This window comes from Canis lupus, chromosome 4 (genome assembly GCF_048164855.1).
Source record: "Canis lupus baileyi chromosome 4, mCanLup2.hap1, whole genome shotgun sequence".
Classification (NCBI taxonomy): domain Eukaryota; kingdom Metazoa; phylum Chordata; class Mammalia; order Carnivora; family Canidae; genus Canis; species Canis lupus.
In genome coordinates this window covers 23,617,271-23,645,160 of record NC_132841.1, presented here as the reverse complement: position 1 = coordinate 23,645,160, position 27,890 = coordinate 23,617,271, and the positions used below count along the sequence as shown (strand labels likewise).

The window sequence follows — 27,890 nt, the reverse complement described above, 5'->3', positions numbered from 1 at the left end:
GAAGGACAAGCAAATGCAGTATGTACATACAGTGGAGTAGTATTCAGCTTAAAAAGGAGGAAAACTAAAAAAAAAAAAAAAAAAGGAGGAAAACTGTGGCTATAGAAAATTTGCTACAACCTGAATGAATCTTGAAGACACTGTGTTAAGTAAGACAGGGACAGTAAGACAAATACTGTGTGATTCAATTTATATGACGTATCTAGAAAAGTCAGATTCATAGAGATACAAGGTAGAATGGTGATTCTCAGGGGCTAGGAGGAGGGGGACATGTGGTATTGTTATTTAGTGGGTGTACAATTTTGGTCATGCAAGATAAAAGACTTCTGAAGAACAGTTGCATGACAATATGAATATATTTTTAACACTACTGAACTGTACACTTAAAAATGGTTCAAAGGGGGGACACCTGGCTGGCTCCCTTGGTGGAGCATGCAACTCTTGATCTTGGGGTCGTGAGTCTGAGCCTCACATTGGAGGGAATAGATTGTACTTAAAATATATTTTTTTAATTGTTCAAATTGGGGCAGCCCTGGTGGCTCAGTAGTTTAGCGCCGCCTTCAGCCCAGGGTGTGATCCTGGAGACCCGGGATGGAGTCCTACATCGGGCTCCCTGCATGGAGCTTGCTTCTCCCTCTGCCTGTGTCTCTGCCTCTCTCTCTCTCTCTGTTTCTCATAAATAAATAAAGTCTTTAAAAAATTATTCAAATTGTAAATTTTATGTTATGTGTATTTTACCACAATTTTAAAAAAAGAAGTGTTGGGAATTGGGTCCTAGTGGGCCTTACAGGAGACAGCAGATCTGAGATGTCATGGTTCTTTTCACCCTTTCTATGAGCCAGGCACTGTTTTAGGCACACAAAACACGTAGGTTAACATTCTACTGGCTGAGACAGATGATAAATAAAATTTGAACCAAATGCTCATGGCTTCTCTATGTTTTTCTTCTCCAGGTGAAAAATGTACCATATTTATGCATCAGGCTCCCTGCTCAGTGGGGAGTCTGCTTCTCCCCTCCCTCTCCCTCTCCCTCTTCTGGGGAGAGGCTTCCCTATAAAGAACTCTTGCAACTCAACTAAAAAACAAGCAAAGAGGGACACCTGGGTGGCTCAGTGGTTTGGCACCTGCCTTTGGCCCAGGGTGTGATCCTGGGGTCCTGGAATCGAGTCCCACGTCGGGGTCCATGCATGGAGTCTGCTTCTCCCTCTGCCTGTGTTTCTGCCTCTCTGTGTGTCGCTCATGAATAAATAAATAAATAAAATCTTTAAAAAAAAAACAAAAAACAAAAAACAAGCAAAGAACCTGAATGACATTTCTCCAAAGAAGTTGTCCAAATGACCTAAAAGCTATTTATGGAAAGATATTTAACATTATTGGTCAATAGGGAAATGTAAATCAGCACTACGGTGAGTTGCTATTTCATACCACCAGAATGGCTATAATCAGAGATGGAAAATAACAGGTAGAGGCAAGGATGTGGAGAAACGGGAGCCCTTAAACATTCCTGCCGGGATTTTAAAATGGTGCAGCCCCTCTGGAAAATAGCCTGGCAACTCCTCCTAGTGTTAAATGCAGAGTTACCATGTGACCCATTAATTCCACTTCTGGGTATACACTCAAAAGAAATGAAAATATGTCCACACAAAAACTTATATGTGAATGTTCATAACAGCATTATTCATAAGATCAAAGTGGAAACAACCCAAATGTCCATCAACAGATGAAAGGATAAACAAAATGTGGTCTCTCCAACACAATGGAATACTGTTCATTAGTAAAAAGAAATGTAGTACTGGGGCGCCTGGGTGACTCAGTCAGTTAAGCATCTGCCTTCAGCTCAGGCCATGATCCCAGGGTCCTGGGATCAAGCTCCACATAGGGCCCCCTGCTCAGCAAGGAGTCTGCTTCTCCCTCTCCCTCTGCCCATCCCCCACCCAACCCCCTCCTCATATGTGCCCACTCTCTGCTTTCTCTCTCTCTCAAATAAATAAATAAATAATCTTAAAAAAAAGAAATGTAGTACTGATACATGCCACAATTTGGATGAGCCTGAGTGAAAGAGATCACAAAAGACCACACATTATCCAATTCCATTTGTACGAAATGTCCAAAATAGACAAATCATCGAGATAAAAGTAGATTAGTGGTTGATTAGTAGAGGTGACTGCTCATAGACAGTTTCTTTTGAGGGTGATGAAAATATTGTAAAATTGGTTGTAGTGATAGTTGCATTATTCTGAATATACTAAAAACCATTGATTTGTATACTCTTAACGGGTGATATTTAGAATGTGTAAATTATATCGATAAAGTTGTTTTGGGGGGCACCTGGGTGGCTCAGTTGGTTGAGCATCTGCCTTCGGCTCAGATCATAATCTCTGGGTCCTGGGATTGAGCCCTGTGTAGGCCTCCCTGCTCAGTGGGGAGTCTGCTTCTCTTTCCCAGTTAAGCACCCAACTCTTAATTTCGACTCAGGTCACAAGCTGAGATGGAGGCCCACACCTGGTTCCATGCTGGGCATGGAACTTGCTTAAGATACTCTCTCTCTCCCTCTTCCTCTGCCCCTCCCCCCTCTTAAAAAAAGAGTTCTTTATATATTCTAGATGCAAATCACTTATCATATATATGATTTGCAAAATATTTTCTCCCGTGTGGTTTTTTTACTCTCTTGATTGTGTCCTTTTTTTTTTTTTTTAATTTTTATTTATTTGTGATAGTCACACACACACACAGAGAGGCAGAGACACAGGCAGAGGGAGAAGCAGGCTCCATGCACCGGGAGCCCGACGTAGGATTCGATCCCAGGTCTCCAGGATCGCGCCCTGGGCCAAAGGCAGGCGCCAAACCGCTGCGCCACCCAGGGATCCCTGATTGTGTCCTTTGAAGCACAAATGTTTTTAACATTTATAAAGTCCAACTTGCCAATCTTCTTTTCTACCACTTGTACTTTGGTGTCCTAAGAAATCATTGCCTAATCCAAGACCATAAAGACTAACTCCTACATTTTCTTCTAAAACCCTTAAGGTCTAGCTTTTCCATTTAGCTCTTCCATTGATGTCCATGATCCACTTTGAATTAATTTTTGTGTACATGTACTTTCTTCAAATGAAAATACAGGTATTAAGGTACAATTTACATTCAATAAAATTCACCAATTTTTAAGTATACAGTTTATTTCTTTTTTTAGATTTTTGTTTTATTTATTCATGAGAGACGCACAGAGAGAGAGGCAGAGACATAGGCAGAGGGAGAAGCAGGCTTCCTACAGAAAGTCTGATGCAGGCTCGATCCCAGGACCCCGGGATCATGACCTGAGCCAAAGGCAAATGCTCAACCACTGAGCCACCCAAGCGTCCTTTTTTTTTTTTAACTTTTTTTTTTTTTAATTTATGATAGTCATACAGAGAGAGAGAGAGAGGCAGAGACACAGGCAGAGGGAGAAGCAGGCTCCATGCACCGGGAGCCCGACGTGGGATTCGATCCCGGGTCTCCAGGATCACGCCCTGGGCCAAAGGCAGGCGCTAAACCTCTGCGCCACCCAGGGATCCCCACCCAAGCGTCCATTAATGGTTCCACGTTGCTAGATAATTTTCCCTGGGAAGTTAGGGGGTAGGCAAAATTGGGTGTGTGCCTATTTACTCTCGCCTTTATGCCCCATAGTGTTCCCTGCAAATGTGTGTGATTATGTGGGAATGTGTATATGTGTGTGTGTGTGTGCATGTACACTCATGGGAGGGGATGTCTGCTCCTTAAGGGTTCCCACTTATTTTGGCTTTCTCTTGCAGTCCCACAGAGCCACCTAGTTAGATATAGGTTGAATGAGTGAATGCAGTAATGAAATGGCACCCCATCAGAGTCTGCCTTCAGAGCCGTCAGTACCACATGGCCACAGATGTTTCCGTGCACAGCTCATGCATGAGAGCAAGATGGAGACTCCATGCATGGTTGTGTCGGAGTTTAATAGACGGTTTAATAACTTGTGATTCTTTCATAAAGGGCCCCCCTTTCAGGATAAGGCCAGAGTCCTGTAACAATTGGGCCTGGTTTCTGTGCTTCATGTTTCCTCAGCCTGCTGCTGGACACCCACCAGACACCCACCAGCTGGGACACCCACCAGCTGGGAGCCAGGGAGGGTTCAGGGCAATGAGTGGAAGGCCCCGGAAGTAGGAGGCCACACTTCCGAGCTTAGCCCTGCAGCCTTGCTCACTGAGCCACTCTAGGCCTTTGTGTTTCCTTCTTTACAGTGAGGTAGAAGTAAAGGAATCTAATATGGGGTGTGCAATATGTGCCAGGCTTAGAAGACACAGCTTAGAGGTGCAGCTGTCTAATAAGCACATTACTCCCAAATGATGGTTTTGTTTGTTTAAGATTTAAATTTTTTTGAGAGAGGGAAAGAGCAAGCTTGCATGAGGAGGGGCAGAGGGAGAGGAGAGAATCTTAAGCAGGCTCCATGCCCAGTGCAGAGCCCAATGCAGGGCCCAACGCAGGGCTCCATCCCATGATCCTGAATGATCATGACCTGAGCCGAAATCAAGAGTCAGACACTTAACCAACTAAGCCCCCCAGGCACCCCAAGATTTTATTTTTAAGTAATCTCTACCCCCAGTGTGGGCCTCGAACTCACTACCTTGAGATCAAGAGTCACACGCTGTACTCACTTAGCCAGCCAGATGCCCCCCAAAGGATGTTTTTTACAAGAATGTATTAACGTTGTGTGTTGACATGACTCTTGTTAAGATGGTGACTTTTGAAAAGATGTTAGATGAAAGCAGGACCAGATGGGAAGGAGGTCAAAGATGATCCCTACTACAGGGTGCTTACTATGCAGCCATCTCCACCACAGCTCGGGCCTGCATCTCTTGTGCAACCACTGGCTTCCTCTGCCCACGGTGGGGCCCAGTTATGACTCTATATACAAGTTCCTTCACTATTATCCTTGTTTTACAGATGAGGTAACTCCAAGTGACTTCCTCTAGGTCACTGGCTAAAAAAAGGTCTGAGTCAGGATTCGAACCCAGATTTCACCACAGCATGGTGGCCTGTACCACTAGGGACACTGCCTCCCTTCCAGGACCTTCGCCTTTACTGTTCCTTTAAACTGGGCAGCAGGCATGATTAAACAATGAGGCGTTTCTACCCTGCCCTCCTGTCTCCTTAGCCTGAGAGTTTGAGACTGGTTGGGGATTGGCGGGGGGGTGGGGGTGGGGGGGGGTGTCTTGTGTGGTTTGAGCCCAAGAAGAGGAGCACAATCAAGCCGTCAGCCAGCCAGGGCCTGAGGGGAACCCAGGGGTATCCCACAGAACTGAGGGATATGAAACAAATGCATACAGTGAGATCAGAAAACTGCTGACTTTTCAACACTATGATTGTGAAGGAGGAGGCAGGAGGAGGCAGAAGGGAATCCTAAAAGGGTTAGAGCTCGTTCTGGGTCTTTTTTTTTTTTTTTTTAAGATTTTATTTATTTATTCATGAGAGACACACAGAGAGGGGCAAAGACATAGGCAGAGGGAGAAGCAGGCTCCCTGTGGGGAGCCTGATGCGGAACTCGATCCCAGGACGTTGGGATCACAACCTGAGCCAAAGGCAGCCACTCAACCACTGAGCCACCCAGGTGCCCCTCACTCTGGGTCTTAAAGGAAGGGAAGGGTTTGCAGACAGAACAGAGGGATGACATCCTTGGTAAAGGGCACTAGAATCACCAAAATCTGGGATGAGAGAAGGGCACAGTCCATCTTGACCTGTACCTAAAGAGGGGGAGTTGTAGAGGGTATGGGGGGGCCATCAGCCTGGATAGGGCAAGTAGGGCCCAGTAGCAAAGGTCTTGAAAGGCAGACAGTGGAATTTGACAAGAGGGAGCTATTGTAGGTTCTAGAGTAGTATCCTCATGAGTTGGAAAATAGAAATAAAAGAAGTGGTCAGTACAAAGTTTGTAAGCCAAAGGGAACAATTTCTGGAAGCATTTTCCAAAGCTGGGTTTTATCTGTAAGTCTGTAAGTTTCATTAGCTTTCAGTCTAAGCAGCAAAGGAGGCTTTCCTATCTTCCTGTCTTCTCTTCAAGAGCCCAATACCTGAGACAGAGCTCCCTGCCGCAGCTTAGGAGGCGGCCAGCTACCCCTGGCCCCAACACCCGGGGGCCTTTCTGCCCTCCTGGGGGACATTTTCAAGCTTGGTGATGAGGAAAGTCAGTCTGGTCAGGAGATGGCGACTCAGCGGTGCTCTCTTGGGAGTCCAAGCTTTCCTCTGGCCTCGTCTGACCATCTAAGAAAAGGAGCCAAGGGGATCCCTGGGTGGCGCAGCGGTTTGGCGCCTGCCTTTGGCCCAGGGCGCGATCCTGGAGACCCGGGATCGAATCCCACGTCGGGCTCCCGGTGCATGGAGCCTGCTTCTCCCTCTGCCTGTGTCTCTGTGCCTCTCTCTCTCTCTGTGACTATCATAAATAAATAAAAATTAAAAAAAAAAAAAAAAAAAAAAAAAGAAAAGGAGCCAAGTGTGCTCACGGCCTGCGGTCTTGGAGAGGAGATCATGCTTACCCTGCCCTCCAGTTCTTGCCTCTAAATACCAACAAGACGATCTTGGAGCTTGACATGGTTGTTTCCCTCACTCTTCTTTTGGGGCAACAGACATACAGCTGTGAGCGTTGGTGCCGACCTTAATTCCCGAGGAAGTGTGCCCAGAGGCTCCCCAGAGGCTGAGCGCCCTTCACCCCCAGCTCCCACCCTCCTGATGGGGCTGAGAGTGGACAAGATCAGCTACCATCAGAAGATGGTCGTTCAAGGCCTGGGGCCTGTGTTTACTAGCCTGTGAAACATTACTAACCCGCGTCCCACCCAGCCCTCACAGGGTGCCTATTAGGAGGACGTGCTTAGAAAATGAGGGTGAGGGCTCCCCTAAAACTGCTCTGGGCACCTTCTCATTTATTATCAGCATTTTCACATCTAGTTCTAACCCAAGTGCATTCATTTTGGGGAGCAGTTCACTCAGTTCCACCAAAGAGATGCAAGTCTTCGAAACCAGCCAAGTTTCGGACCCAGTGTCAGTACTGCTGGGGGGAAATGCAGATTCCTGGGGCCCTGCCCCAAGGGGGACACAGCCAGAATCTCTGCCCGAGCCCAGAGATCTGCATTTTAACCCGGGCCCCACACACTCAAGGGGAAGAACTACTGTTGTAACGTTGGGTAAACAGGACCTGCCTGGGACCAGGAAGAGAAACAAGGGAGATAACAGCTCTCCAAAGGCCAGAGTGGGAGATCTGCCCTCCCCCGACGGGCACAGGGAGGGAGAAGTGGAAGGGCCTTGGCCTTCATCTGGCCCAACCCCAGCTCCACTGATAAGGAAATTGGGGCCCAGAGAGCACAATGAGTCCAAGTCACCCAAGGAATCCATGCGGGCGGGCCTGCGGTCCCCTTGCTCTGCGTGTGTTTGTGTGTGTGTTGTTCATTCTGCACCTGCCAGGGCCACACCTCCTCCTCCCAGTAGCAGGTCATGCTCCTGGGAGCCCAAGATTCCTTGTCTAGTAAAAGGCTGGGACTAACTCCATTTCTTGGTACTCCTGCTCCTTAGTCTTTGCCATTCAGAGAACAATTTTGTCATTTTCATGACTGCATGACAGGTGGAACTGTGACTTTTATTCGCAGAAAGAAAGAAAAGTCTCTTCTAGTCCATCTAGTTCCTATGAATGCCTTGGGCTCAGGGACCCCTGTAGCCAGACCTTCCAACCCAGGCAACCAGGTGAGCTCTCCCTACTGGGACTCGGGCTCAGTGGGAGGTCTGACTCACTCTTCACCTTCCAGGGCTTTCCAGTGCTTTCCCCTGGTAGCATCAGCCCGCACAGAGCCAAGGGCGCCAGGGTTCTTGGCACAGGCGGCACACAATCCACATACCTCCATTACCAGGCTGGCAGGCAGCCCCGGAAAAGGACACAGAAACACACAGGTGGACCTGAGTCTGATGAAACTTGCCTCTTACCAGCACCCATCCCCCCTCCTTTTATTTCACAGCACTCGAGAAGACTCAACCATTTTAACAAACACTTTTTTTTATTAGAAAAGTAAAAAATATTGCATAGGTCTTAATACTTGAACATCAAGTGTATTCATGAACAGCGAGTATCTTCATGTAAACAGTTCTAGATGGAAGACCCAGATGGCACTCCTTGGGGGGGAGGGGTTCCAGCCCCCACCCCACTCAGCCCCATCCCCTCACAGCTCAACTCCTCAGCACACATTGGGGGATGGGCAAACGCAGCTCCCAGGTGTATTTTTTTCTTCAAGTGTCAAAGATCCCCAAGTGATCCCAACACCCACCCCTTCCTCCTCTTACATTCATGCGTCTGTAAGATAGCTGCCTAGGACAGGTCAGTAGTGAAGCTCTGATCAAAAAACAAAACAAAAGATACAAAAACAAAGAACACATCTGGCCCCTTGAGACCATGAAATACACAAACTACCTTGACCTCCCCCCTCCCACCAGGGCCGCTACCAGGAGCACACACCCCCTTGCAAAGGCCAGTGCAGCCCAGCTGCTCACCTGGCTCTGTCACACCACTGTCCTCTTAACTGTCAGTAACAATAAAAATAATAAAGTACATGCTACATACAGATCCAGCCAGAAGCCCGGTTGGCCCCTAGGCCTTTGTTTCATGCTACAGTACTGAGGGGCACATACCCCCAGCTGGGAGCCACCTGCACATCTCTGGGAGCTTCCATGGAAACGCGATGTGCCCCACCACCTCCACCCTCCTCCCCTCAGGTGGCTGTCGTCAGTTTTCAAACGATAGGCCTCAGTCCCTCGGCTCCTGCGTGCCCATGTCCACCTCAAAAGTTCAGTCGTCCCTGCCGTGGGGACAGGGTCGGCACCCCCCCGACCCGAGTTCAACACTCCTCGATGAGCAGCTGCTCCGAGCTGTACAGCTTCTTCTTGATGACTCGGAAGCCCGTGCTCAGCGTCAGGGACTGGCTGAAGCCGGGGACGAACGACGAGTTGGCGGAGCTGAACAGCCCCTGGATCTTGGGCCAGAGGCGGGAGTCCAGGCGCAGCACGAGGGTCAGCTGGAAGGTGGGCACCAGGCTGGGGTCGAGGGCCAGCTGGCCGACGTTATGGCAGCTCTTGCCTTGCTCTACGCAGACGTCCAGCAGCGCCCCCCGCAGGCCGCACGGCTCGCTGTAGGCCAGGCGCAGCAGCTCCTTGCCCACCTGGCTCACCAGCTGGCCGGGCATCAGCAGGCGCGCAGGGCGCCGCGAGCCCAGCCGCGCCTGGGACAGGCTCTCCTGCAGCAGCTGCATCAGGTTGGCACACAAGTGCTCATCCTCGGGGTCGCTGAGCAGCTCGAAGTCGGGCAGGGACACCCCATCCAGGTACGCCGAGTCTGCAAGGGAGAGCGCACGCGAGAGGGCTGTGAGAGCAGCTCCAAAAGGGGGAGGTGCTGCTCCGTTAAGAGAGCAGCACCCCGGCCCCCTCCTGCCTCCGTCGCTGCCCCGCACCCGGCCCCCAAGCTCCAGTCCCCGTCCTCCAGCCCGCCGCCCGCCCGTCCGCAACCAGGGCTCCGACGGGGTAGGAGCCAAGGCGGCGCTGACCCCTTCCAGAGCGGGGCCTTCCCACCTCCCCGGCCCCCCTCGAGTCGAGCCCGGTCCCGGCCCACGGCTTACCTTCCTCCGGCCCGAAGCCACTGTTGCTGCTGTCCAGGGACTCGCAGTCCGAGCTCTCCAGGCTCGCGCAGCGGCCAAGCCCCTCTTCCCGGGCCGCCGACCCCCAGGCTGAGCGCGGCGGCTGATCGGGGGTGGGGGTTCGGGGCAAGGACGACGAGGAGGAGGACGACGACGAGAAGCGATCCCAAAGGCTAGGCATGATGGGGACGGCCGCCAGGACGTCTGCAGAGACGCTCCGGATGCGGGACCGCAGAAAACGCTGTAAGACACGAGGGGCACGGACCCGGCGTCAGGCTGGGGGCTGGACCAGCCTCAGAGCCCCGGGACCCGCAGGGCCGAGGCCTTCCCACCGAGGGACCGGCACACACAAAGGGACACTTACCAGCTAGCTCCGTCGGCGAGAACTGCTAGGACAAGTGCGTCCTGCCGCTTGAATGGGTGCGCGAACTGGTCCCAACCCCCGAGCGCCGCCCAGGCCTGTCCCTTCCACCCACCCGCACCTCCCCCTCGGCCAGCCGCGGTCCCTAGCACCCGGGCCGAGAGGCCTATAAGGACTAGTGCGGGGAGGCCACGCCCCCTCGGCGCCGCGGCCCAATCCCGGCCCGGGAGTGTGGCTCCCCTCAGCCAATGGGCTCGGGGCGCACGTTCGCAACGTTCTCTCCTGCCCGGTGACAGCGGCCTGGCCCCGCCCCCGCTGAGCCCCAGAACGCTCCCGGCCGAACCCCGAGCCGCAGCCACGCCCCCTTTCTGGAAGGGATCCGCGGCGGCTGCAGCTGCCAAGGTCCCCGAGGGCGCTCGCGGCAGGGGAGGATCAAGGAAAGACTTGTTTATTATAGGGTCCTGTTGCTGGGGGAGGGGGGTAGCCGTGACCGAGCCGGGGGACAGCCGGGGGAGCCTGCCGGGGGGCGGCGGGCCGGGAGAACGGCTGCCCCCGCGTCCGGGGGCCTGCAGCTGCGGGCTCTAGTAAGCGCTCGGTGGATGCTCGGGCGCGGGGAGCAGACGTTAACCCGGCAGGCCCTCGCGCACGTACCCCACGCCAACCCGGCCTTGCAGAGGGTCGAAAGTGGGGGTGGGGTCCGGGTCCAGCCGGGGCAGCTCGGGACGCCGAGCCCGGTCCTCCTTGCAGCCCCACCCGCCTGGTAACTCTGCAGCCCCAGGGGGTGGATTAATGGGGGAGGCCCGTGCCCCGCCTGCCCCCCGTCCCCAAATGCTTCCAAGGAGAGGGCTTGGGGATGGTGGCTGGGACAGGGATGTTGGGCTCGGGTTCCTAGCGCCTAGACTTGGGGTGGAGAACGGGCACCCAAACCAGACGGACACACGGACCTTCAGCGGGTCCTACAAACCGACCGCTCTGCGGGGGAGGCACCCCCGCCGGCCGTGCGGGCGAGTCCCGGGCGTCTGCCGGGTCCTAGCGCCCCTCCCTTCAGCGTGCTTTGTGTAAAAGACCCGGGGAGTTGCATCAGGACCAAGGACCTAGATCTCCGGAAAAGTCCGGGAGTGCAATGGCCATCCCGTGTTTCGTCATTCAGGCGGTGCCACAGGAAATCTGGCCTGCCGGCGGTGCTCCCAGACAAAATGATTGCTGAGGGTGGGAGGAGGCCCGGACGACTCGACCTTTACGTCTTTAAATGCTTATCACTACGGGACACTGGGATCCGGATAGAAGAGGGAACCAAATTTACATCAGACGCTCCCACACTAAGAGCCTAACCAGATCCGACCAGCGGGCCTCGCCTCGGGGGGGCGGGCTTGCACGTGACAGATGACACTTGCTGGAGGTCGGGCCCCTGCCATCCCCACCCCCTCTTAATTAAAAAAAAAAAAAAAAAAGCTGACCCTTGGGCCTTTCGAACAAACCACGACCTGAGCTAGAAAGGACGAGAATTCAAGCCCAGCACCCCATCCCCATTTTCCAGATGGGAGAACCGCCTCTGGAGACACATTTATGGATAAAAAAATGAGGGGAATCAGATTAGAAGATAGCGTTAAGACTGCTGCCCAGTGAGATAGCCTCTTAGCTGCTGGGGCACTGAAGGCCTGGAACACTGGCCCTTTCTTCCTGTCCTCAGCTCCAGTCACTTGCTGGGAGCCTTAAAGACCCCAGGGTCAGGGCGGTTAGGAGAAGTGCTTGGAGGGCTGGTGGCAGATGACATTCTTTTGAAATCACCCTTTACTTAGGTGAGGTGATCCGAGAGATGTGTCTTTTTGTCAGGGGAACAGAAGATCAGGGAATGAATCTGTCACAGTACCGTTGGCTTTTCCCACCAAGCCAACTGGGCTGGGGACACCCGAGACAGGAGATAGATTTTGGGTGTTTTTCTTTTGCTTCTCTCTCTCTGGCAAAAATAAAAAAAGGAAATATTTCAGTGGCATACTAAGAAAAATAGAAGGTTTTTTTTTAAAAAGTGGATATTCATAAGCAAAAGAATCCAGAGCCAGTGTGGAGAGCTAAGTTCTCTAGGAAGCGTTCATATTCAATAAACACCATCATGAAGTAGTGTGCTAAGCACCTTTCTTTTATTCACTGTCTCATTCTGTTAATAAAACCATTTTTTCCCAAATGAGAAGGGCTGTGTTAATGGGCACTGAGTAATTTTGTTTCTTTTCAAAATAAGTCCATTAATGTTGTCTCATTGTGTTTTTAAAAAGCGATGGAAAAAAAGACCAGCAGCTTTAACCCTGGAGGTTTTTCCCAGAGCAGGAGGGAGTGGGCTACAGGATGAGGATAAAGTCACCTGCTAGGAGACCTGGCTGAGGTCTGTCTGGAAAGGCTCTAAACAGCCTTCCCCCTGACACTCTTCACCTCTGTGAAGGAGGGGGCAAAGCCCCATACCATTGTCTGCCAGGAGAACCTTTGGACCTAGACAAGGGATTTCTTAACTGTTAGCCACTCTGTGGAGTCAGGGTGAAGGGCATTGTTTCGTCGTGTGAGTTGAAGGATGGGATCCCTTCCACCTGGCTGGGGCTGGAAAGACTTCATTACCACCTCACACACCCCTTCCCACATTGAAGCAGATGGGGAAGGTGGGAAACACCTAAAATTGGGGAAGCTCCTAAGGAGGAGGCAGCTCTGTCTCTAGCCTCTGAGCCAGGCCTCTTCAGAGACCTCAGAGATCCTATAAACCCTGCCTTTGGTGTGCTTCTCTTTCCCTACTACTCCCCTTTGGCCTAAGCTGGCTGCAGGTCAGACTTGCCTGAACATGTCCTGCCTGCAGCCGTGGAGACCCAGCTCTGGCATCTCTGCCTCCGAGAAGCCTTCCCCAGCACACCCACCTGAACCTTCCCATCCCTTAGGTGCCCCTCCTCATGTCATGTCATCCTTATACCCTGTGCATATCTCTGTTACTATTTCCACTTTACTCTTCCCATTGGACTATGAGCTTAACTTCCAGTGGACAGCACATAGTAAAGGCCCAGTGAATATTCCTCGGATGAACAGATGAATGAATAAAGCAAGAAGGTGAATTTTCCCAGAATTACAGACCTACATCTAGATACCCAGGATCTAGGTGGGCCTCTTGGGTGGGCCTTTGGAAGACCTGGATGCTACCTTTCTATTCCCCTTCTGGCAAGGGCTACCAAGAGCCTTAGGTGTATCTGAACCTTTCCTGCCCACCCGCCCTCAACTCGGGGCTGGGAGTGGGTAATCTTTTTTTTTTCTTAAAGATTTGTATTTATTTATTCATGAGAGACACAGAGAGAGAGAGAGAGAGAGAGAGAGAGGCAGAGACACAGGCAGAGACAGAAGCAGACCCCATGCTGGGAGTCCGATGCAGGACTCCATTCCAGGACCCAAAGATCACATCCCGGGCTGAGGGCAGACGCTTAGTCCCTGAGCCACCCAGGCATCCCAGGAGTGGGGAATCTTTTATTTTATTTTATTTTTTTAATTTTTTTTTTTTATTTATTTATGATAGTCACAGAGAGAGAGAGAGAGGCAGAGACACAGGCAGAGGGAGAAGCAGGCTCCATGCACTGGGAGCCCGATGTGGGATTCGATCTAGGGTCTCCCGGATGGCGCCCTGGGCCAAAGGCAGGCGCCAAACCGCTGCGCCACCCAGGGATCCCGTGGGGAATCTTTTAAAGTACTTAGTACTCCACCTTCACATGCCTCCGAATACTTTTAAGAACATTTTTTGAGATAAAATTCACATATAAAGTTAATGTTAAAGTGAACAATTCAGGGATCCCTGGGTGGCGCAGCGGTTTGGCGCCTGCCTTTGGCCCAGGGCGCGATCCTGGAGACCCGGGATCGAATCCCACGTCGGGCTCTCGGTGCATGGAGCCTGCTTCTCCCTCTGCCTGTGTCTCTGCCTCTCTCTCTCTCTCTCTGTGTGACTATCATAAATAAATAAAAATTAAAAAAAAAAACTTAAAAAAAAAAAAAAGTGAACAATTCAATAACATTCAGTACAGTCCCCATGTTGTGCCACCACCACCTCTGATTCCAAAACATCTTTATTATCCCAAAGGAGACCCCAGACCCAAGCCCACAGTCATTCTCCTAAAAATACTATTGGAGCAGGGCTACTCTTTTGCACAACTCCAGAGGGCACCATTCCCATTCAGACCCGTGCATTTGCATATGTCTTCTGGGGAATTGTGCTCTAGGGATTACTGCTCACATAGACACAATGTGCAACATGGAATTGGCATCAAGACAACCCCGGTGGGGAGACTGGCTGAAATCTTGAGCAGGAGTGGCCTAGTGTCACGTCCTGAATGACTCAGGCCTCTGGAGCTAGTAACCAGGCCCCATGTCCCAATCTCTGTGGCCAGGGCCCTGACCACGCAGACACTGCCTCTTCCTGGGCTCTGCTCTGTTCCCAAGGGACCTGGACCCACCACAGCCTGCAACTGAAAGTCAATGAGCACTCGCTCCTGGCCTTCTGCCTCTCCCTGTCCAGCACATGGTTCCCAGGGCCTCAGTCTGGCAAATCACCCCAGTCAAGTTTGGGGAGTTAAACCAGATCTTGGGGTGGGAGCCCTAAAATTCAAGATGGGAACCCCTGAAGGCCAACGAGCTTGCCTGCAAGGTTGTGCTTGGGCGCTTTCGCAGTTCTTTGGAAACATCTCATTGAGGGTAGTGGAGGTGGCAGGAGGAGCCAGTTGGTCAGGGCAGTGGGGAGAGGGTGGAGTGGTGTGGTAGGAGGTGGGGACAATGCAGCCAGCAAAAGTGTTCCCAGGACTTCTGTGGCTTTTTTACTTGAAAAACAACAAACAACTTTGTCAAAATAGCAAGATCATAATGCACCTGGTTTACTAGGAGGGTTGTGTAAAGCTGTTGACAGCCCAGGGCTTCAGATAGGATTTTGATTGTGCTGTAGAAGGGAGACAGAAAAACTCAGTGGGGAATCTTTTTGCAAATGGAGCTACTTGTAAAATGGAAATACTAACAATACATTGTATTGTGTGGGCTTTGGAAGAAAATGTTTTAAAGCCGTATTTTCTACTTACACCCTGAGGAATGAAGATAGTGCCATTCTACAGATGAAGAAATTGAGGCCCAGAGTGAGAGTCCAGCCATTTTAATCGATGACTTTCAAGCCCAACTTACAATTAGAATCACCTGAGGAGTTTGTAACCATAGATTCCCACCTCCTCAACCCCCATTTTGATTTGGTAGGTCTGCAAGGGGCCCTTTTGTACAACAGTTCTCTGGGAGATTTTTTTTGTTGTTGTTTAAGATTTGATATTTTAAGCAATCTCTACGCTCAGTGTGGGGCTCAAACCCACAACTGCGAGATCAAGAGTCACTTGCTCTACTGACTGAGCCAGCCAGGCACCCTTCATGCTCTGTTTTAGTTGAGATGTCTGCTGACCTCTCAGAAAGAAAGGTAGGTCCTCGAAGGAACACTAGGTTGGCTGTCCAGCCTCTCAAAGGGCCTGCCTGTGGGGTGGGGGTGGGGGTGGGTACGGGGCAGGTGAGGTGGCATGCGGCTGTGCAGACTAAGCCCATACATGACCATGGTGAGCTCACAGCCAGCCACTTCTGGGAATCCTACATTTCACGAGTCATTTCCCCAGGGAGTAGGGCAAGGGCAGAGGGGACCCCACAAAGGGCTGGCTCAGTAAACCACCATGACAAAAGATGGGGGTTTTGAGAGGTTGAGGATCCGGACAGACCTCCCTTTACTCTGGTGGGGGTGAAAGGCACAGAGGCTTACCAGACTTGCACTGCTCCACCATCTTGTTTCCCACACAGCCAGAGTGGTCAAGCGAATTGTCCTAAGGGCCCAGCCAGACTCCAGGACACTGGCTCTGTCCTCACTAACCCACCCCAATGCCTCCCAGGAAGGAATTCCAGCAGCTTCCCAGGATCCTTCTCCAACCCCAGCTTCTTAACCCTTATGAGGAAAGACAGCAATGAGGAGGAGGGAAGGGAAGGCAACACCCCTCTCCAGTTAGTACCTGAGGCCCAGGCTAAATGGCTCTTCTTTTTCTTCTTCTTCTTTTTTTTTTTTAATATTTTATTTATTCATGAGAGACACACAGAGAGAGGCAGAGACACAGAAGGAGAAGCAGGCTCCCTGCAGGGAGCCCAGTGTGGGACCGGGATCATGCCCTGAGCCAAAGGCAGACACTCAACTGCTGAGCCACCCAGGCGTCCCTAAATGGCTCTTGATTTCTAAAGCAAGTCCGGATCTTGTGAGGGGACAGGAGACACCTGACCTGAGTTCAGGTTATTTGACCTCTAAGGATGAATAGAGTTCTGGGCTGTGACCAGAAGCAGTTTCTGGGAAGCATGTTTTTGAATTCTGGTGTTTGGGTTTTTTTTTTTTTTCTTCTTCAAAATAATGCAACCTTACGTTCTATCTGTAATTTCTATGACTTTACAATTTATCTGTGTTCATTTTAGTAGCAAACTTTATTTACTCAGAGGGGGAAGGGTTGAGGAAGAGAGAATCCCCAACAGGCTTCACAACCTGCACAGAGCCCCACGCAGGGTTCGATCTCACAACCCTGAGAGCCTGACCTGAGCTGAAATCAAGAGTCAGGCGCTTAACCAATTGAGCCCCCCCAGAGGCTCCTATTTATTTAATTTTTAAGTAACCTCTGCCTCCAATGTGGAACTCAAACTCCTGACTCCAAGATCAAGAGTCACATGTTCTACCAACTGAGCCAGCCAGGTGCTCCTAGTAGCAAACTTTTAAGTCACTAGTTCAATGCCTTCATTTCTCCCTTCCCTTCCCCGAAACCAATCAACCCCTCAAGAAAACCTTTTAATAAAAATAAAAAAAGACACACACACACACACACACACACACACACACACACAAGACACACTGTGACTATCCGGTGGCTTCATGTAGTGTTGGGATTTTCATACCCCAGTTTTGAAAACCCACAACTAGAGGATCTCAAAGGCCTCTTCAACTTCCACAAGGATTATAATGAAGGAAAAATCATGGGAGTTCCATGGGGCTGCTTTTCTAAAAATCCCAGGCCTGGCCTGTAGGGGGACAGACCATCTGGAAGAGGCCTGCCCAGGAAGGTAGGAGCAGACTTTCCAGGTCCAGCCCTTTCAGTGTTCTTGCCTTTGGAGGGTTTCCAATTGCCATATATCAAAAGGGAGGCAGGGGTCACAGTGGGTTTGTTCATCCAGCTGGGGGTGGGATGAGGGTGACAAGGATGATCAGGAGCTGCCACAGTGGGGACGGCCTGAATCCAGGCTCACAGCAAAAATGAGCTCACTTATTTTACTTTTTCAGAGAGAAGAGACCAGGAGGGCTGTCTAGCCTCTGGGTACCCCAAGGGGCTGGAGTGAGTAGGATTGGATTAAGAGGGCTCAGCAGAGAGGGGGAGTCGGCCCTCTCACTGTCAAGAATTCTTGTGTCAGTGGAATGAACCTTAAAATTCTTGAATGTTAGGGCCAGCAGGCCCCCAAGGAGCACCTCCCCCCAGCCCTCCCACCTGCCCACTTTATGGACAAGGAACTGAGCTGGAGGGTGAGGAGCCTTATGCGGTGTCCACCATCTCCCACTGTCCTGGAAGTTAGGCCTCACTTAATCTTCAGGAACTTTCTTTTCTCAGGCTTACACCACTTCCTCACTCCTTTCTAAGCCTATAATCTCACTCAGAAGTGTTTTTTATAAAAAAAAAAATTAAAAAAATTAAAAAAAATAAAAAAAAGAAGTGTTTTTTATCTCCCAGTGGCTTTAGTAGCTGGGAAAGGCTTGGGAAATTCAGGTCTATGCAGAAGGCAGCTGCCCAGGGTCTACTAGGCCTTTTTTTCTGAAATTCCTTGGCTGACAGGTGATTGGGAACTGTCGGTTCTACCTGGCAATTTTGCCACCAGCCCACAAAAATCTGTGACCTTTCTGGAGCTTTTTATGATTTTAAAAACATTTCCATGTTCTTTAGTATTTTCATACCACTGTCAATAAAAATAAAATGTGTATGGTGTAGGCAAGGCAGGGCAGTGTCATTTTACAGGTAAGAAACCTGAGGTTCACATAGGTGCCACGACTTGCCTAAGGTCATACAGTCATCAGGTTGGAGCTGTGACTCTAGATCTAGGCTCATTTCTGTGATTCCACGCCATCGGCAGGCTTAGCTGTGAGCCAAAGGGGACTGTACAGCTGGAAATGTGGGGCAGCCCATGTTGGCGAGCGGTGGTATAGAACTGATAGAGCGAACACCTGGGGCTGCTACGGAGTTGTTAACAAAAACTTTCTCCCCTGGTCTGGTCCCTGTTTTATCTGATCTGGTTCTTTCTCCCTCGCAGAATTCAGCAAGGCCCAGCCGGGCTGACCCAGGAGCAAAGCAGACTGCCACCCAAGGGTTTTCCCTTTAGCTAGACACCCTTAGACCCACAAGTGACAGTAACTGTCACCACCTCCCCCACTTCAGGGATCCTTCCCGATAGCTCCAGTCTCATCTAGTAAGGCCAAGCCGGGAAGCGGGGCGCCAAAAGCAGGGCCTCTCCCTTCCCAGTGTCCCCTTTGTAAACCCACAAAAGACAGGCTTTGGCACAGGAATCCAGCAGCCAGTGCTGAATCTTCCTGTACTTAAAAACCAAAAAAATTCTAGATTTTTAGGCTCTGCTTTGGGAAGAGGTGCACACAAGAGCTGCATGCAGTGCTTCCCCCGAGATCTACGGGGGGGGGGGGGGGGGGGCAGCCGGGATGGGGGGGGAAGGGAAGACCCCCCTCCGGCTGTCCCCTCCTCCCACGCCCCCCACCCCCGCAGAGGTGCGCCCTCCAGGGAGCCCGGCCCGGAGGTGACAGATGCAGAGCAGCTGAATGGGGGCGTGTGCGGGGGTGGGGGGGGTGGGGGGTGGGGCGGGGATCTGGTCTCCGCGGACCCCTACTGGGGTAAGCCGGGACGTGACTCGGAGAACGTGCCTGGGGGGGGGGGGGCGAGGCCCATGACAGAGGGACGGCGAGAGAGGGCGGGGCTGTGAGGGGCGGGGCTAGCCTCGGCCCCGCCCCCGGGAACGAGACTCCTCCCACCGCCCGGGAGCGAGCGGCCCCGCTGCAGATGCTGAGCTCAGCGTTCCGCTCGGGCCGCCGGGCTGCGGGTGGGGGCGGGGCGGAGGGGCCGGCGCCTTTCAGTTGAGGGCAAAAGAGGGGGAAGTAGAGGAGGAGCAGGGGAGGGAGGGAGAGGCTGGGGAGGCCCTCACAACCCTGGGGCTGTAACTCTCCTCCGATCGGGTTCGCTAACAAAGCGTTCTCTGTTGGGCTAGGGGAGGCCTCCTGGGTGCGCGCAAAACCTTAGTGGGGGCGGGCGGGGGGAGTGTCTGTGAGTCATCACCCCAAACCCTGACTTAGCCCCAAGAACCCGCGTCAGAGAGGCCAAGCCCTGTGCCCTCTGACCCCGGGATTTGTTTGGCGGAGGGAGTGCGTGCAGGGGGAGCAGGGGGGAGCAGCGCCTGCCCCTGCAAGGTTGCAGGCCAGAACCACCCAGGCCACCTCCAGCTCCGGCCCCTGGAAGGGGTTTTCATTTAAGACAACCTTGAAAAGAGCAGGGAATGATCCGCCCGGAAGGGGAAGGAAGAAAACCCTTTGTACCCACCTGGCATAAATGGTTACCCAGGCCAAATGGGTGGGTGGCTATTTTTGAGCTGACCTACATACCTATTTGCCTCTTTATCTTTTTATTATCACACATGGTTATTATGGGAGCTTTTCTTTAGCACTCGGTGCAGCTGCTGCATTTGCTGAGGGCTGCACAATGAGGCGTGTTGCCTCACTCTCCCAGGAAGTTTTAAGAGTCTCTGATCCTGGAAAGAAGGACATCAATAGGCCTGGAGAAGCTTCACCAAGCTCTTTCCCCAGAGAACAGGAATCTAAGCCTGAAGCACCAACTTCAGAGCTGGCCAGCCTTGTAGGCAAGAAAGGACCTTCAGATTTGACAACGATGTCACTGGGTTTTCCTGAGGCTGGCCTAAAGCCCCCTCAGCCTCTGGGCCTCCCGTTCTGCCAAAGTTGATCTTGCGGTCCCAAGGCCCCACACTATGCCGGCTGAGGTTTTCCTTTACAGATAGAGAAAGTGAGGCAGAGAGATGAGTTGTGGACAGAACTGGTTTGAGATTTACTGCTCCAATCTGGAGGCAACTCTTGTTTTCTTAAGTAGAAACCAGGAACACACACACACAAAAAAAGAAACCAGGAACACCTGGAACTCTCCCTTGATTTTTTACTAAGGCCTCCCTCTCGAACCCTTTAACACCTCCCCATTGCCTTTAGAGTGAGTCTGGTTCCTTACCTTGGCCCAGCAAGCCTCCAGGGCAGCCCCTTGCTATCTCAAGATTTATCTTTCTCCCACAGCCCAGGAGGGGAAAATCACAGATGGTTCTAATTACCTCTGAAACGCTCTTAAATTTTCCATAAAGTATAGTATGCATGGCTTTGTGTATACAACTTTGCACAGTAATATGTATGTGGATGTGCAAAATATATACAGCCATGGATAGTAGATCATAAAGGAGGACATCATAGTATAAGCATATAATTTACAATATTTTTAATCACACTAAAGAGAAACAGACACATAGACCTGGAAGTGAGACTGAGAGAGGTAATAGCAGATTTTTGTCTTCTATCTGGTGCCACCCCCACCCCCCCACCCCCAGTATGAAATCTTTGGCCTGGGAGGAGACTGGAAGACACTTGCGCTCCCTACACCACTTTTTTGCTCATTTTCTTTCAATGCCAGTATGATTGACTTCCCCCAGATTCCCTGTGCCCTGTGGGAAGTCCTTCCTCTGTGGTGTCAAGTGTCTTCCCTTCCAGCTTGCTCCTGGCTTCACACGGATTACTCTTCCCACATGCCTTTCTAGCTCTGATTGCAAACTGATCTCAAGTTCAGGGCCATTGAGAAGACTTCTCTGAACACACGTGGGAAGCTCCATGGTCCCCTCTTGGGGCCAAGCTAAACCTGCCTGGCTTTGAAGCGAATTCACAGGGCTGGGGATGAGTGACTCTCTTCTGACATGACATCGTATGTTGAAATGATCCCATCCTGGGTCTGATGCCACATCATATTGTAAACTCCTTCATGGATTTTTAAATTTAATTTAATTTAATTTAATTTAATTTATTTTATATTTTATTTTTTTTAAGATTTTTATTTATTCATGACAGACACACGGAAATAGAGGCAGAGAAATAGAGGCAGAGACACAGGCAGAGGGAGAAGCAGGCTCCATGCAGGGAGCCCGATGTGGGACTTGATCCAAGGACTCCAGGATCATACCCTGGGCCGAAGGCGGTGCTAAACCGCTAGGCCACAGGGGCTACCCCCTTCATGGATTTTAAATCTTTAAACACCCACCAACATGGCCACCACACACACACACACACACACACACACACACACTCACACACCCCTCCGTATGTTAGATACATATGATATATGCTTAGCAAGTATTTGGCCCAGAATTGAATGGAACTAGAGCCCACATATGACTCAGGGTCAATGTGAAATCAGTGAAGAAGTCTCCCCAGCCTCCTCCCAGGCAGTGGGGAACTTGCTTCCTGTGAACTCTGATAGCATTTATTATTGTCACAGAAAGTTAAAACTGAAAAGGGGATTTCCCTTCTTGTCAGATGAGAAGACCAAAGGGGAAGTGTCCAAAGCAGCCCAGAGTGGGAGCCACATCCCACGGTCTGCTGGCTTGCACCGGCCCCCTCTCCCTTCACCTCATCACCTCTTCAGAGAGGCCTTCCCTGATGGCCCCATTCTGTCTTCACCTTGGGTGTTTCCTTTCAAGGCATTCATTCCGAGTGGAATTCTACATGTATGTATCTGTGCGGGCGTCCTATGCCTGTCTTTCCCACTAAACTGCAAGCTCCAGGGGCCTAGGGGCTGGGTAGGTTTCATCCTGGAGCTCTAGTGCCCTGCACAAAGCCAGGCCCACAGAGTTCCCGATAAATATATATGCTCATATATGAGCATGTGGCATGAGAACCTCCTCATACTTCCCTAGGGCAGCACTGAGATTGGATCAAAAACTGGAGTTGGGCGCCTGGGTGGTTCAGTCGGTGGAACGGCTGCCTTCAGCTCAGGTCATGATCCCCAGGTTCTGGGATCAAGCCCCACATGAGGCTCCCCGCTCCACGGGAGCCTGCTTCTCCCTCTCCCTCTAGCCTGCAGCTTCCCTTGCTTGTGTTCCGGGTCTCTCTCTCTCTCTGTCAAGTAAATAAACAAAAATCTTTAAAAAACAAAAACAAACCTGGAGAGTTGACAGGCCTAGAGTGCCTCTTGCCAGGAGCTCCGGGACAAACATCTGTCTCGAGGAGCTGCAGGTCTAGGAGGGGAGATGAGGCACCTAGCAAATAACCTCACTTGAGTTGGGAATGACTGTCAGACTGGGTGTTGGAGTCAAGCAGCGATGCAGAGGGCAGACTGGAGGTTTAAGAGCTGGGGCAGGAGACCAGTTAGATAGTAATTACACGGGACACCTTGGTGGCTCAGCGGTTGAACGTCTGTCTTTGGCTCAGGGCATGATCCTGGAGTCTCTATGGAGTCCCACGTCGGGCTCCCTGCATGGAGCCTGCTTCTCCCTCTGCCTGTGTCTCTGCCTCTCTCTTTATGTGTCTCATGAATAAATAAATAAAATCTTAAAAAAATAGATAGTAATTACAAAACCTGAAAACTACCTGAGTGTCCACGGCAGGGGAATGGTTAAATCAATTCTAGCACGGCCACACCACAGAACATTATGTAGGTGTGAAAAAGAGTGAGGTCGATTTGGAAAAATGTCCAAGGTATATTGTTGGGTAAAAAGTACATGTTGTGGAACAATTTGTGTACTACCGTCTCATTCTGAAGCAAAATCAGGACACGCCCCTGCAGACACGCGTTCTGCTGTGTGGAGAAAACATCTAGAAGGATACTGGCAAAACCATTCACAGATGTTATCTCAGAGGGATGGTGGGGAGGGCGAGGTTTTACTTTTTGACTTTACACCTTCCGCACTGTTGGATTTTGACCATGAGCTCATAGTACTTTCACAAGAGTTTCTTGTTTTTGTGTTTTGCTATTGCAGGTTTGGGGGGTGGGTGCGGGTGAAGGTGGGGAGGGCTGGAGCCCTGCAGACCGGCGGTGAGAAGTCCTGCCCAGTGAGGGGGCTGCTGCTTACAGGACCTAGAAAGGTGGAGAAGGCTGTGTGGCTCCAAATGGGGAAAAGTGGGGGTTACTGTGGAGACCTCGGTGGCAAGCAGAGATGGAAAGCGAGAAGCACAGTGCAGGGCCACGGGGGTCTCATTCGGGGGGGACAGACCCCCACAGTCTGGTGACCCTGGGCAGGGGACAGGGAGCCCGGAGCCTGGAAACCCTGACTTTTGGAAACAAGGGCAAGAAAAGGGAGAAGGTCGACCTTTAGGACCCTACGGATTCCTTGGCCGCTTCACCATCCTTAGGGTACAAACCGTTCTGGCTGCGGCCTGGAAACAAACAGAGCGAGGAGGGGCCGAGCCGCGGCCGGGAGGCCTGCCTGGGCCTTGGTGCCGCCCTCCTCCTCCTTCCCTCCTCCCCCTCCCCCTCCCCCTCCTCCTCCTCCACCTCGCTCCTGTGGGCTGACACCCAGGCCCCTGGTGAAAGGCCAGGCCTTCTGGCCCCTTCCGGAGACGAAGCCCCTTCCCAGGAGCAGGAGCAAAGGAAGCCAGAACAATGCTGTTCGTGGAGATTGGGGCAGAGGGAGCTAAGTGGGGGCAGCAAAAGTTTCTTGGCTCAGATAAGCCAGTAAAAGCCTGGAGAAGGTCAAAGATGAGGAATGTTCTGTGATTTCTAAGACAGCAGCTCATTTATCTCATAAACACTTGCTCTCAGCCTGAGTGCAGGGGTAATACCGCCACCATCCAAGCTGGGTGACAGCCTCCTCGGAGGGGCTGTCTTTGAAGGCTTGTTTCTAGGTCTCTGCCAAGGGCCCTGGGACAGCAGGGAGGGACACGCCTGGCCTGGGCCGAGAGGCGCTGCCACAGGTGTCTAGCTCTGCCCGACAACCTGACAACCTTCCGAAGGAGGCGTTCTTTGACACACCAGGAAACGGGCTGGGGGGATGGTGCCTGCCGTGCCCCTGACCACATGGTTAGCAAGTGTTAAAACTGGGATTTGACCCTGGGTGTGCCTGTGTCCCATTTATAATTTGGTTGCTTGGAGCTTAGAACACATTTTCCCATCAAAATAATGCTGTAAGTGGTGGTTTGGTTGCCATAATGGCCTAGCTCACCCAGGGTATAGCCGGAATTAATTCTATGTTTCAGTGTGGTTGTGGATGAATCAGGCTTCTGCGGACTAGCCTGGAAACCCACCGGAGAGGGAAAATGCATCTGAGGGTGTGCCCAGCTGGGAACGCTTGCCCTTACTACAGGGCCTGACTCAGGGCAGGCAGGGAGTATGGTGGCTCAGAGAACACTTGGCCATTTCCAGAGCTCTTCCAGTTAATCCCTGGTGAGTTTGAGCTGCTCATGGGAGTGCGGCAAAGCCTTTGTCAGGTTTGGGGTTTGTAAGACAGGGAGTGCTACATAAGAATATGAACTGTATCTTTTTTTTTAAAAGATTTTATTTATTTATTCGTGAGAGATACACACACAGAGAGAGAGGCAGAGACACAGGCAGAGAGAGAAGCAGGTTCCCTGGAGGGAGCCCGACATGGGACTCGATCCCAGGACCCTGGGATGAAGAGCTGAGCTGAAGGCAGACGCTCAACCACTGAACCTCCCAGACGTCCCTATGTGTACTGTTATCTTCAGTCTCTGCACCTCCGAGTCCTTTCTCTTTCTTCCTCACACTGACTATCCACTCTGTGGGTGATGGGGCATTAGGAGCATCTAGGGTTCATTTTCCCCATTCGGTCTGGTGTCTACCTGTGAGATGGGCAGGTGTGTACAGAGGGGTCAGGAGTGATGGAGGTCAAAAAAGCTGCTGCTGAGAGAAGTGAGACTCCATGGGCGCTCTGAGAGGGACTTCAGGGGGATCATCCACTCATTCATTCATTCTTGTTCCCTCATTCATTTGACAGACATTTGCTGTGAGTGTGCTGGGACCTGGGCTCCTTCGCTTTGGGGCACTTCTGTGGCCCAAAGGATCCCGGGCAGGACTGCCTGTGGGTCTCAGACCCAGAATCCTAGCATTCGAAGGAATTCGTTTTTACAGATGGAGACTGCAGTCATTCCTTAATTCGGGAGGATCTGAGTGTCAGGCTAAATACTGAGAAGATTCCAAGCCTGAAAATGGAGGTCCAGGGAGAGAGGTGGGAAGCGACTTCCCCAGTATCTCAGACCAGCTCCCCGCTTCCACCCCATCCCCTGCCTGGACCAGGGCTTGCCCCTTGCAGCTCTACCTGTGGCCTTCCCTCCTCAAGATGGTCCTAGCCATCTCATAGGATTCCTCTGGTTTCTCCAGTTGTGGAGCCTGGGCCCTGGGGAAAGGCCATGGAGAAGTAGTGGGATTCCTTCCTCATGGACAAGAGCAATGCCTGGTCCTCCCCTGGAGAGCTAGCTTGCCTGTTGGGGAGTTCAGAAGTCTTGGAAGACTCTCCTCACTTCTTTTCTCAACCACCTGCTCTTTAAATTCCAATTCTTTGCAGGCACTGTTAGCTCTGTGTGAACCCTCCTTTCCTGACCTCCTTCATCTGGCTAACTCTTACGTCCCTTTGGGTCTCAGCTGAAAGACTCCTTCCTCTAGGACTTTGCTGGGCCCCCAGCCTAGGTAGGCCTCCCCGCTCTGTGCTCACCCACAGGAGCCTGCACTTGCCCCAGGATAACCAGGGACCCTTGGGATCGTTCTGGCTAACTGGAATGCCTTTCTTTCTACTGGACTGTGGTCTCCAGGTGGTGCAGATGCCAAGGCTGCCTTTGTTTGTATATTTGCTATTTGTTTATATGTTTGTTTTTAGCAACCGTATGCTGATTGCCTCAGTAACTGTTCAGAGTGGAGTTGTTGAATGAATGTGACCCACAGCTAAAGGCAAGGCTGTCTGGCGAGTGACTTGCATTCAGGTCATTCGACAACTCTGTGTCCAGGACCAGCACACACACAGGATGTAAAGATGACTTGGGAAAAGAAGCTTACAATCTAGTAGAAGAATTTATCATCCAGAATCCCTTTTAAAAACTGCCAGAGAGCCTCCCATCCCTCCTCTGTTCCCTCTGCCTCTCTGCTGGCTTGTTGGTACTTGGCTACTTGGCCTGGGGCCCAGCGTATGCCTCTGAGTTGCAGGAGGTGGACAGACACAGATGGATCTGGGGCCTGGGGCCTGGCTTCTTGCTTCAAGGCTCATGGCAGCAGTTCCCGGGAGCTCATGCATGGCTCAGACAAGGCTCTGGGCAGAGCAGAGGTCAGGATGTGGCTTCTCTGGATAGCTTTGCACCTCATGCATGAGCTTCTAGCTGTTTTAGAGAATTTATTAAGGAAGCACCTGATTCTCCCATTCATTGGTGGGGAGACACAAGGAAGGCAAAGTCTCACATTCAGTTCAAGGGTTTGAAGTGGTGTCTCCCAATCAGATATCCCTAATGTGTCTGCAGGCCTGGATCCCAAAACTTTGAATACTGACCATGGTTGTTCCTACCAGTTTCCTGAAGCCCCAGTTCTGGCGTCTGAATGAGGGATCTGAGAGGCTATTGAGTGAAGATGCTTAGGAAATGCAGGCCAGGGACACCTGGGTGGCTCAGCCTTTGGGCTCAGGGAATGCTCCTAGAGTCCTGGGATCGAGTCCCACATCCTGCAACTCAGAGGCAGTCCCAGAGGGAGCCTGCTTCTCCCTCTGCCTATGTCTCTGCCTCTCTCTCTGTGTCTCTCCTGAATAAATAAATAAAATCTTAAAAAAAAAAAAAAAAAGAAAAAAGGAAATGCAGGCGGGATGGGAATGCCAGGGCTTGGGGGTGTGGTGCCTGGGGGAGAGGCTCACCTGGGAGGGAGGACAGCTCCCCGGGGCCCCACCTGGGGCGCTAACCGCGAGCGCAGCTGCAGGCAGCACTAGGACCCAGGGGTTGAGTGTGCAGCGCGCTCCAGCGGGTGAATTCACAGCCAGAACACAATGTTCTCAGCGAGCCCGCAGGAAACCCTGAAGAGGAGAGCTGCACATGGCCCTCTGCTGGGTGTGTTCTGGTCCCAGCCTTTGATTCTTTTTCCTAACCTCAGCCCCCACTTTCACATCCTGCAACCTGCAGAGCTGCCCGCCCCACCCAGCCGGGCTGGTCCCAGGCCCCAGGAGAGCAATCAATGCAGGAAGCCCAAGGCCTGGCTGGCCTTCACCAGTTTCAAATAAGACCGTTTGCTTCTAACCTTGGTTTCCTGAATCGACCCTTTGTGATGGAAACTTTTCACAGTGCGGAAGACAGACTCGGGGTGGGGGGGGTGGGGGGAGCACAAAGCTGAGTTTCTAGCCGAGGCCAGGGTCTTGGCTCTGATGCCGGGAAACAGCTGATGCCTCTGAACCACCTCCTCCCTTCCTCCCCGAAGGCCAGACCCCACCTGGGACGGGGCCAGGGCCTCCAGGGCTGCTGCCGACATCAGGGGGACCTGGGAGCTGAACTGGGAGCTGCCCAGGGAAGCAGGGCCAAGTTCGGAGCAGAACAGTCTGTGATGTGGTTCCTCGTTTTTATTTCCACGAATGCTATAATATGCTGTCCTGCCCAGCTAGTTCTATTGAATGAAAATTGTTTAAAAAAGCAAACCTCTGCAAAACCAACAGCCCTCTGTTACATGGTAGGACAAGGTGAACTTTTCACTTCCTTCCCTGCAGCCTATCAGTTCATCTGTGGTTTGGTGTCACCCACACTGCTGTGCTATATT

At 51.6% G+C, this 27,890-nt stretch overlaps 1 protein-coding gene across 1 annotated transcript; it reads right to left on the bottom strand.

The window, feature by feature from the left end:
* Positions 1–8,017: 8,017 nt before the first annotated feature.
* On the bottom strand, positions 8,018–10,174 carry DDIT4 (DNA damage inducible transcript 4). The gene is made up of 3 exons (XM_072823511.1): positions 10,027–10,174; positions 9,645–9,903; positions 8,018–9,364 (listed from the first exon to the last, which is right to left on the bottom strand). The coding sequence occupies exons 2-3, from the start codon at positions 9,841–9,843 to the stop codon at positions 8,871–8,873; spliced, it is 693 nt and encodes a 230-aa protein (XP_072679612.1). The 5' UTR covers positions 9,844–9,903; positions 10,027–10,174; the 3' UTR covers positions 8,018–8,870.
* Positions 10,175–27,890: the final 17,716 nt, after the last annotated feature.